At 43.8% G+C, this 11,606-nt stretch overlaps 1 protein-coding gene across 3 annotated transcripts in view; it reads right to left on the bottom strand.

The window, feature by feature from the left end:
- Positions 1-3,355: 3,355 nt before the first annotated feature.
- TRAFD1 (TRAF-type zinc finger domain containing 1) overlaps positions 3,356-11,606 on the bottom strand; it is a 282,334-nt gene continuing 274,083 nt past the window's right edge. For all 3 annotated transcript variants that reach the window (XM_085633468.1, XM_085633470.1, XM_085633469.1), the window contains one exon: positions 3,356-3,903. In XM_085633468.1, the coding sequence (XP_085489594.1) occupies positions 3,856-3,903 (48 nt within the window). In that variant the 3' untranslated portion in view covers positions 3,356-3,855. The remainder of the gene's footprint in view (positions 3,904-11,606) is intronic.

Below are 11,606 nucleotides of genomic sequence, written 5' to 3'. Positions count from 1 at the left end.
TGCTCAGGCCGGCTCTGACTTGCTTGCAGTTGGTGAGTCCCTTGGACTTTGCTGGTCCCAACGTTTACCATGTCTGTGTCTGCTGCCAAGGCTTGTTGGTGCTCCTGCCAGAAACCGACCCTGCGTTCTCGACTTCTGGAGTGGGACAGCTTTTGAACAGCTCCTGGTCTTCCACAGCGTCATCTGGACCTCACAGCTGCAGCAACATGGTCACCGTCATCACTCCTGCATCTTCCGTCATTGCTCTTTCGTACCTCCTGGTCACCCAGAGTGGCAAACTCTGTCCTCTCTGCTTGCAGGTTCTTCACTTCAAAAATCCACCTTTGGATGTTGACAGACTCTTTCACCTTCGCCAGCGGCATCTTTCCTGAAGTCCTCAGTTATGGTCTATGGCAGTTTCTGACGTCACTTCGCACCTATGCACCCGGCTTCCCTGGTGTAGGTATCCTGGTTCCTGGGGTAGCCATGGATGGGGTGACTCTCCATCCTTCTGTCTTCCACTGGATTTCTTCATGGTCTACTGGGAAGGGTCCTTTTTTAAAACTGCAACTTTCCCATTGACTTGCATTGAGTACGTAGCTGTGTTTCCACTCTGCACACTGCCTCCGTGGGGTTCCTGGGTACTTACCTCAGGTGGTTTCTTGTGTCCCCAGCTCTTCTGAGTCTCCTGGTCCAAGTCTTGACTTCGGTCACAGTTCCACTTCTTTAGTAAATGGTTTGGTCTCCCCCCTGGAGACCACTATGTATTTGTGATTACTTGCCTGTTTACAATTGAAGTGTGTGTATTGTGTTGATCTCTCCGGGTAGGAGATACACCAATGTGTTAGTGTTTTTAATAAATGTACTTATAACCACATTGAGTGATTTTTTGTTTAACCTACACTATATGATTAGCTCCGGTAAAACAAGCTGCTTAACACTAATTTTGGACTGAGCCTGAAGGCTGCTCTCCACTGATACCACTTAGAGAGCTTTCAATCGTTGTTTAAGACCTCTAAAATCACCATATGGGTCGTCTGGATTAGTGTAAGGTGCTTGACTTAAATAAGTGTGCACCGCATACTAAGCCAGCCTCCTACAAACAGGTCAAAGGAGTATAAATAATCAGGAGCAAGAGCTTTCACCCACCCAAATGAGTGGCATGCTTTATCATTATAGTGGCCCTGTCATAGTCGCCCTCACATAATTTAATCCTCCGAGATATGAAGGAACACCACTTCCGTCATTGTTTCACCCTGTTAACGAGGACAAGGTCCACCAGCAGAATAAATTGATTTTAGACGTCCCTTAGTCATTTTCAACTCCTCTACCCTTTTCTTCCTATAAACGGACAGGACGCCTTTATTTTCAGTTCTTCACAGCACTCGATCTGATAAGATCTTCAGTAAAACGCCCCCATGAGGGGGCAGTTAGGCATTGCTGTGCCGGCCTAACAAGGAGCTGCCCGATGATGAAACATGACTCATTTGGGTGGGCGAGGGCTCTTGCTCCCAATTATTTATACACCTTCGACCTATTCTTTCGTGGAACGACACAAAGTGTGCTCTCTCACGAGGTGCTCTATAGAAACTGCATACCTTTTCTTAATGGTCTATGTCAGCGAGCACATATGCCTGACCTTGATTGCTCCCAGTTCCCTCTTGTTTTGAAGGATTACTTGTGTCCCCGTGCATCACAAAAAGGAACTGAACCGAAGATGGAACCAACTGAGGCCATTAGGAATGTTTCTGCTCTACAGGACAGTGACCAACTGATGCCATGCTTAGAGTTAGTACAGTATCCATCAGAAATATTTTAACACAAAACATGTAAACATTACTTCTACTGCTGCAAGGAACTATGGTATTGGAGCTGCTTTGTCATAGAGAAGGAGCAATGGCAGAGAAGAGATAATGGCAATTGTAACCTGATCATTGCAAAAAGCCACGCCCTTGGAGGTCGTTCCAGGATTTAGCAGTGAGGTAGGAGAAGGAGCATCCACTGCTGCTGCGGCGGATGCTGGCTGTGTGTGCGAGGAACAGGGAGACAGAGCGCATGTGTCTAGAGGGTTGGTGGTAGTTCAGGCGGTGGTTGATGTATGCTGGCCCTTGGTTGTGTAGGGTTTAGTAGGTGTGGATCAGAATCTTGAATTAACATCTCTTCTGGATAGGGAGCCAGTGAAGTTTGAGGAGAGGGGTGACGTGAGTCTGTTTGGGAAGGTCCAGTAGGAGTCTGGCCACGGAGTTCTGTGTGGTTTGCAATCTCTTCAGGAGGTGAGTGGCAACTGCTGCATAGAGTGCATTGCCGTAGTCCAAACAGCTGTTGACTAAGGCTTGAATGACAGTTTGTCTGTTGATGGGGAGCCATTTAAAGATTTTCCGGAGTATGCAAATAGTAAGGAAGCAGGCGGACTATGCCCAAGGAAATGCGAAAGCACAATACTAGTGGGTGGCAGAGTATAAGGAATTACATAAAACTCTTTAAAAAACAAAGAATTTTTTAAAATAAGGAAGTATGGCATTTTGTACAATTCTGAAAGAAGGTGATAAAGTGTAGGGCGGATTTTAAGATTGGGGCTGTTGGTAGTACTTCAAGTGATAAAGCGCACGGTTCTTAACTAGCACGAGGGGCATATAGACATAAGGGACATAAAATGCAGGATTTGAAAGGATTCTTGGAGACTGAGAGCTGATAATTCCATAGAGGGCTATGTGAGAGTTTGCAGTGAATATATATGGAGTGACGAAACCTGGGTGACTACATTAACTCTACTGCTACAGGGGAAGCGCCATTAGCCCAATGCAGCATGGTAGCAATAAACATTTTTGGTGCCTTTGGGGTGCTGGGCGAGCCTCCAAAAGTTGAAATAGTGAGAATTGATTATATGTTCAAATGTCCTTAGGGTGGGAGAAAATTTAAACAAAATAAGACTGACTTCTTCAGGAAGTTTTTGGTAGAGCAGGATAGCCAGATGAGTTGGTCAAAGATAATTAAACAGTTTCTAGAGAAATGAAATGGCACTTAGAATCCACAGTAATAAAGCAGGTCGGACCATTTCTAGATCACCCAAGAAGTGATAGATTGGTTGAATATGTTGACAGGCTGATTTAGGATCATTTGCAATTAACAATGCTCAACAGGTTGGGGTGGAGGAAAACTTAATTTGTTGTGGGCGATGAGAAAGACACCACATTTCAGTGCAGCACTGTTCAATTTATTGCATAAACAACTTCAATTTAGATGTAACTTACTGGACCTCAACTACTTTCTGCCACAGAATTGTCTGTAGGTAAGTCACTTGCATTCAGCAATTATTCTTTACTACGTACTTGCTTATTTATAAAAATGTTATAACAAACCAAAAAAGAGTCAAATATGGAAGTGTATTTTATTTTAATATGAAAAGCCATTTTAAGTGAAATATGAAACAATAAGAGACTGCAGATTATCAAGGGCAGTTTGAGACCATGATGCAGGCTTTTCTTTTTTGAAATACAACACAAACATGGAAAAGGACAATACACGGCACAGGCACACTAGGGTAATTTCATATGATCAATACACACAGGTGTCACAACAGGACAATTCCAGACATTTACTGCAGACTTACAAATTGCTTTTGGATTACTAATTAGAATGCAATATCATTTTGTACTCCAACTTGTATTCTCATGTAAAAATACTTACTTACAAAAATGTCTACTGTCTTTAAAAAAGATTTTAAATACGTAGAAAGTACATTTTGTTCAGAATGAAAAGTCAGCCGAAAAGTTCATGTTGTGATAAATGAGCACCAAGCATAGCAGTATAAAAAAAAACTTTGCAATGTCAATCTAGTGTTAGATATGTTCTTAGGTCCCTGTAAGTCAAATTGAATTATTCTTCCTTCTCGACATCTCCAGCACCGGTTTTCTGGTTTTTTATCTGTGAAGAAAAATTGACAATTATCTTGCTCATGTCCTTCACATAAAAACATGCATCAAACTAGTTGAAAAACAAAACAATACACAATTATACGACCAGAAGTAAAAAAAACAAAAAACAAAAAAAAAAGAAAAAAAATCATCTTAGTAGTTGTAAAAATAAAACAAGCATTGGATTGACTAGAAGAATGGAAAGGAAATAAAAATTATTAGACCACTAGGTGACAGCCAGTAAATCCATGCTATGCCACAAAATTGTGCCAAATTACTGTTGTAGTTCCTGAACTGTATTAGGAGTGAGTGGTCAGATTTACAAGGAGCAAAATTATGACATGGTGTTAGCACTCAACAGCCAGGACGGAATTACAACCGGCGGAGAGGTGAGCCGGTAGTTTTCACATCATTACTGTTGTTTTATAGACTGCGAATATGTGTATTCATGTATTTTACTGAGGTCTATACCTTTCTTTTGTGACTCTAGATCCTTTGCTTGTTCACGTTTCGCCTGATGGTAAGACTCAGTTTTCCACATTTGAAGTTCCCCTCAATATGATCGGATTGTGCTCACATTTTAGTTTGCTTATCTACTCCTACTCTATGGTTTTTCCCTCGTCCTCCTTTCTCTCATTTCATCTACTTAGTTGATCACACGTGAACCATATGCACTGTCTAGAACTTACCTCTTAAATGATGAGACGTTAGTAATTTACGGTTTCTGAATGTTATCTGTGTTCATCTTTTAATAAGAGCCTAAGAATTTTTGGGCAAATCATGATCCTTCCTATATTTAGATTTGTTTCTCCCTCCACTATGTGAATACAATTTTCAGGTGTTCCTATTTATAGGTCTCCATTGAGAATTAGCGGTTTTGAGACTTTGCTTTTGCACTCTTTTCATCTGTCACTGTCTTAACTTTACTGGCACAGTTAGAAACCTTTATGCTTTATCCTTCATGTCACAGATTTGCACTTTCATGAGATTTAATCTGGATTTTTCTGAATTTACGTTTTTGTTGGGTGCTTGCTGTCAATCACGGTGTTTGACGCCTATCACGCTACTTATTATGTAAGATATATTGTAACTGTTATGTGTCTACAATGTATTCTTATGTGTTTTTGTAGCCCTGAAGAAGTCGTGGGTTTACACCCGGACGAAGCACGTGTTGGCTAGGCAACGGAATCATATTAAACCAAGAAAGACAAAACCTGTTGGACTTTTGTAATTGTGTCTGCACTGTTCTTTCCACTACTTTCTGTATTGAGACAGTATTATTTACTAACGTGTGCCTAGGCATCCTATGTTCTCTTATGTTTAGACTCCGGTCTACTGGAGGGGTTTAGGGTTTGCTTTCCCCTCGTCCTATCTGCACCGTTCCACTCTTTAGCCCCATACTTCTACGTACACACTGTGGGCGCCATCGCATACCGCAAAACTTAAAACCCTGCATTATAAATTCTGTACAATCAAGCGGTAGGGGCTGCCCCAACGTTTGCTAAGTTTTTTATATCTGAATTTTGTATCTGGTGAATTCCTATCGAGGAATTTTACCTACTTAACCATGAACCGTGACCAAATAGCACAAGAATTATTTCAAAATCTGGCCAACGGAGACACCGTGGCTGCAAGTATGAAGAACATGAATCTAACCAAAAAGGAGGGATTAAGGGATAAATTCATGAAATTGGAAAGATTAAAAAAGAATGAGAATAGCAAGTGGTGGGATGGCATCACCCTAAGACAGTATTTAAGATTGGAACGAATACCCAGGGGGTTACGTGACACAATTTTCCCCACATATGACGAATTAGATGAAGATCTTTTGAAACTTTGGGAAGAATCCCTGACATCTAACTCCAAAACTTTAATGGGCATATTAATTGACAATGCAGATCGGAAAGTGACAGCACTGCAGAAGGAGATCTGCATTCTTGAAAATGAAATTAAAGACCTAGGATTAGTGGAAGCCACCGAAAAAAATTATGTCATCCTGGCTGATATCCTGGCTAAACATCAAGAGGATATCAAACAACGCAAAGCTAGGAAACTTAAACGTGATGAAATTGACTATAGGGAAGGGAGAATCTTTACCTTCGCCAAAAAATATGATGACATATCTACTAATGACCAAACGAAGGGTAAAACAATTGGCCAATTTAACAGTTCTGTATCCTCGAGTACCACCTCCCTCCCTGAGCGTACCCGCTTCAAGTGATGGGGAATCAGACAATCCTACAGCCAGTACCAGTAGTGACAAACTTGGCAATGCTTCCTCCTCCTCCTCTTTTTTTACAAGAAGTACAACGTATCAAGAGGGGCAACAGGATACAGCCCATCCTCACAGATATAAGAAAACCAGGAGAGGCAAGAGGTCAGGGCACAAACGAGTACAGGAGGAACCTGAGATCAGGGGACAAGAGGAACTAAGTAACACACAGGAGAGGGGGGTGGATATTATCAATCTCTCTTCCCTTACACTCTCTGATGATATGATCTCCCTCCTTAAAAAGGGCTTAAACTTCTGCCCCACCGATAGGGGTGATGTGTGCAAAACTAAAGTCGATCTTTTAAGTTTACAAGAAATTTGAAATTGAAAAAGATGTTTGCTACTAATCCTAGTATTAATAAACATACTAAGAACATTTCTGTCTGTGGTGCATCTGATATTCTCAGTATTCAGGAGTTATATGATACCCAGTTACTTCTTTCTATCACTAACCAGGAAGCGTCACCTGATGACCTAACCAAATTGCCATTAGACCTCAATGTGGATACTGACTATACCATAGCTAGTGGTTTGAAATCTAAATCCAAATGGACACCAATCCTACCAGGGGGCAACACTATTGACACCTTTCACAAACTTGTTTCACGAGAGATTGATAAACACGAGGCTAGGAGTAATTCAGGCAGAGTCTACTCGCATACTAATCTTACCACAGGGGAACGTAGGGCACTGACACTCCTCTCTTCCAATACCTCCATTATTATCAGGGAGGCTGATAAGGGAGGAAACATCGTGGTCATGGACAAACAGGACTACGATAATGAAATAAAGGGCCAACTTATTGACTTTACATGCTACGAATCCCTCACAAGCAACCCTATGGGTACCCTCACTTGTCTAATCAATAAACATCTTCAAGCTTGGCTTAGAGAAGGACTTCTCAGCCAGGAAGAATATTTGTACCTGAAAGTTAATAGACCCAAATTCCCCGTTCTGTATACTCTTCCTAAGATACATAAGAACCTACCATCCACCCCTGGCAGACCAATTGTCTCCAGAATAGGGGGTCCGACTGAAAAACTTGCGGAATATGTTGATCTATTTCTACAACCTATGGTTCAGAATCTCCCTGCTTACATAAAAGATACCAAACATATTCTCAGCCTCTTAGCTGACCTAACATGGCAAGATGACATCATTCTAGTGTCTTTAGATGTAGTTTCCCTCTACACCAATATTGACCCTAGTACAGGAATGGAAGCCTTAAAATGGCATTTTGGTAAATTACCAGCGACACAATGGCAACACACTACAATGTTATTGTCTATGACTGAACGCATTCTAACCAACAACTGTTTTTTATTTGAGGGCCAATGGTATAAACAAATACGAGGAGTTGCCATGGGTTCCAAATTTTCACCGTCATTTGCTAACCTCTTCATGGGGTACTTTGAATCCAAATGGCTCTGGGGTGACAAGGGCTGTCATTTTAGCCAATATAACGTTTACTGGGGGCGATATATTGATGATTGCCTGTTACTTTGGTCTGGCACTGAATCCATGTTACACGACTTCTATCGCTACCTAGATTCCAACACCCTAGGTGTTCAATTCACACATCAACACAGTAGAACAAATCTGGTCTTTTTAGACATTGAGCTATACATCACAGATGGGGTTCTCCATAGTAAATCACACCGTAAGCCCACGGCATGCAATGTGGTATTACATGCCACCAGTGCACATCCACAACACCAGATTAGGGCCATCCCTTTTGGTGAATTTACGAGAGCTAGACGGAATTGTAGCGAGGATAGATAATTCCACTCCTGTTTAGACTCCATGATGAACCGATTCAAGTATCGAGGTTACCAACACACCACCTTATTGAGGGCAGAGAAACGCATTTTGGATCTGCCTAGAACAGATACACTAACAACTAGAAAAACTGATAACAAACAAGATCAACCTATCAGGATCATCACTAACTACAATCTGAAATCTGAGTGTTTGACCAAAAGTATGAATAAACACTGGAACACACTTAGAGCTGACAAGACCATTGAAACACTCACTTCGAATAGACCCCTAGTTACTTTCAGAAATGGTACTACCTTGAGGTCCATTCTTAGCCCGACTATACCTAGAAAGGCTGAGATGAGTGATTGGCTCACCAAGCGCACACTTTGTTTTCATAAATGTGGATGCTGTGGGGTGTGTAGGTGGGCTGCTCAACACAAGACAACATTCTCTGGACCAGATGGGAGGGAATACACAATTAGACAGAATATCAGTTGCTCCACACGTTTTGTTATATACATAATTACGTGCGTGTGTCAAAAACAATATGTAGGGAGCACAATTAGGATGCTGAAAGAACGCATTAGCGAACATGCAAGGGCGCTTAAACAGAATGACAACAGATACCCTTTGGCGGTTCATGCCAATAGCTGTGCTGCCCAGGGCCAGTACAAATGCTTTACGTTTTTTGGTATTGAACATACTCTGCCACATCCCAGGGGTGGTGATAGAGAACTAGCATTACGGCGTTCTGAGGCTACTTGGATCATGCGTCTTAATGCGGTGGAACGGGGTCTTAACACAGACCATGAGCTGCAATTCTTCTTGGGTAACTAATGGTGCTGTTTAGCTGAAGCGCTCCATTGTAATTATGGGGTTTGTGTCTGTAAGGCCACATCCAGTGTTTCTTCTTGATTCTCGACTGTTTTAAATTTGATGTAAGAATGCCATTTGTTTCTCTTTGATGTCCTTACTTCCTTCGGGAGAAATTCGGGTCTGATAATTAATTGGTCCAAATCTTGCGTGTATCCTATCTCTGGTGGCCTTCCTCTCTTACCGCCTCGGCTTCCGCTCCAAATATCTCAGTCCGGCTTTAAATACCTGGGGGTGTACGTTTCGTTGGATCCGGCGGTCCGCTATGAGCAGAATCTCCTGTCTCCACTCCGGCGTTTGAGGGCGGATACGGCTCGGTGGTGTAAGTTGCCCTTGTCTCCACTTGGTCGCGCGGCGCTGTTTAAAATGATGTCCCTTCCCAGATTTCTTTATGCACTCCAGAACTCCTTCGATGTCATTCCGGCGGCCTACTTTAGGGAGGTGGAGAGTTTGCAGAGGAGACTGGTTTGGGACGGGCGAGCGCGTATCGCTTTGGCAAAGCTGACTCTCCCCTGGTATGATGGGGGCATCGCGCTTCCTGATATTAGACGGTACTATTGGGCCTCCCAGCTGTCTGCCATTAACCATGCTACGTACGCTCCTGGTTTGAACCCGGCATATGAGATGGATAAATTCCTGCTTCCCGGCGGTAACTATAACAGAGCGCTTTACTCTCGATCCGCTGGTAGGACCCTCACGGGCCCTACTAGGATTGCGGTACGTGTGTGGAAGGCGGCGAACGTAGCGATGGGCTGGAGTGAGCGTTTAACGTGTGCCACTCCTTTATTCGCCTCAGAACGCTTGGGAAGCCTCTGGACAACGAAAGGCTTCGAGCACTGGGACACGATCGGCATCAGCAGAGTGGGGGACCTATGGGTTAAAGGTGCGGTTAAATCCTTCGCGGCGCTCCAGAGCGAGCACGAGTTTAGTGAAAGAGAGTTCTTCCGTTATGCACAGGTTCGGCATGCCCTGCTCTCGGTCTTTGGGGAGGGGACCACGGTCCCTGCTTCTTCGCCTCTCGAGGACCGCATACTCGACGGTCACGTCCCCGACAGTACTATCTCCTTGATTTACAAAAAACTGATAAATAATCGGGCTGACCTCTTGGTGCGTCTTCGGGAGGCATGGACGGGAGATGGGGTGGAGTTGGACGACGAGGACTGGCAGACTGCACTGTCATCCCCTAAGGAGGTGGCCACCCCGGCCCGTCTCCGTCTGGTCCAGCTTAAGATTCTCCATCGTGTTTATGTGACGGGCCCCCGCTTGGTCTCGATGGGGTTCTCTGACGACGGGCTCTGTAAGCGTGGCTGCGGGCTCAGTGCCACCTTTCTCCACATCCTATGGGAATGCCGCGAGGTGGCGGAATATTGGCGCCAGGTGCATGATGTTATGAGACTAGTCACCGGGGTCGCTCTGCTGCCGGAGGTGCGTCGCTGTGTTCTGAATGTATGGGAGCCCAATGACTATAATGCGGCTCAGGCTCGGTGGGCGGCCTTGGGGAACATGATCGCAAAGAGAGATATAGCGCAGCTTTGGGGTTCCCAACGGCCTCCCACCGTGTCTGTATGGAAGGAGAACATGGACTGGTGCATGTTCAGGGAGAAAGCTGTATGTGGCTCGTGGTAAACCGGGGGCATGGGGTAGAATTTGGGGGCAGTGGAACGTGTATCGCGGGTCTATCTGTGCTCCCCCCCTGGTGGATACGTCTGGGGTTGCCTCGTCCCCCTGATCCTTGAGGGTTCCTTGCTTATCTCGTACTTCGGAGTACAGATTTGGTTCTCCCGTGGCCCCCCCCTCCCTCTCAGGCCTCCTTTTATTGACCGCCCTCGGGTGGTCGGGTGTGGAGTCCCCCGGCTGTGGTTCGACGCCCATTTCAAGTCGTTTCGCCTTGCTTTTTGTTTTTCTTTATTTTTGTTGTTATTTATATTAAAAGTGTGTATCCTGACTTCCCTTACGTGCAGTCTGAGCTACTGTAATATAGCGGAGCCCCTGTGGGCCAGTCATTGTTTTTGAACTGCTTGACCACTTTAACTACTAGCGGCCGGCCCTGGCGGTTGTAGGCCCGTGCTTGTAACCTTTTCTCTGCACAATAAAATTTTCTCAACAAAAAAAAAAAAATGAATGCCATTTGTTAATGCATAATATCCATGTTTCGTGTACCATGGCTATGGCAGTAATTATTCTTTACGCACGCTAGATTACTCGAGACATCTATATTTCTCTTAACTAGTGACTTTTTTTTCTAACTTGCACGTTTGAGGAATCTGTGTTTGATCAGACTTAAACAATCTCTAAATACGTACAGAATTTTGTGAATTGTGATACATTTTAGATGCACGGATTCTCACACCGTTTTTTGCATATTTCTTTATTCAGCCATGTTGTACTGCTGCTGTATTTCTCTTCGAGTCTAACAGGCCCCTTAATTGCCTCTGTGCCTAACTTCTTTCTATTGTCCCTTTTCAGTCTATGCTCTCCTCTTCCACCAAGTCTCACCATGGCCTACATGCCATTTTCCCTCTTTCCCCGCTGGTATTTACCACCGGGTGATCAATCCGTTCATATTCTGTAGGGAACGCTGGCTGTTTTAAAGTATTGACCACATAGAAACACTTTTCTCTTTATGCGGTCTATAACTGTTTGGATGGTAATCTTTACCACAATCATTTTAAATTGTTTCCCACGCATGATACATATATTTTGATACTTAGTAACCTCGCTATTTATAAATCCCTCCCGTCTTTACGCTGTGACGGGGGTATGTGGTGAAAGCAGGGTTAGCATTGCACTTGTTCCTCACTTCCGGT

The sequence above is a fragment of the Triturus cristatus genome, chromosome 11, assembly GCF_964204655.1.
Source record: "Triturus cristatus chromosome 11, aTriCri1.1, whole genome shotgun sequence".
NCBI classification, from domain to species: domain Eukaryota; kingdom Metazoa; phylum Chordata; class Amphibia; order Caudata; family Salamandridae; genus Triturus; species Triturus cristatus.
This window is presented reverse-complemented; position numbering and strand designations above follow the sequence as displayed.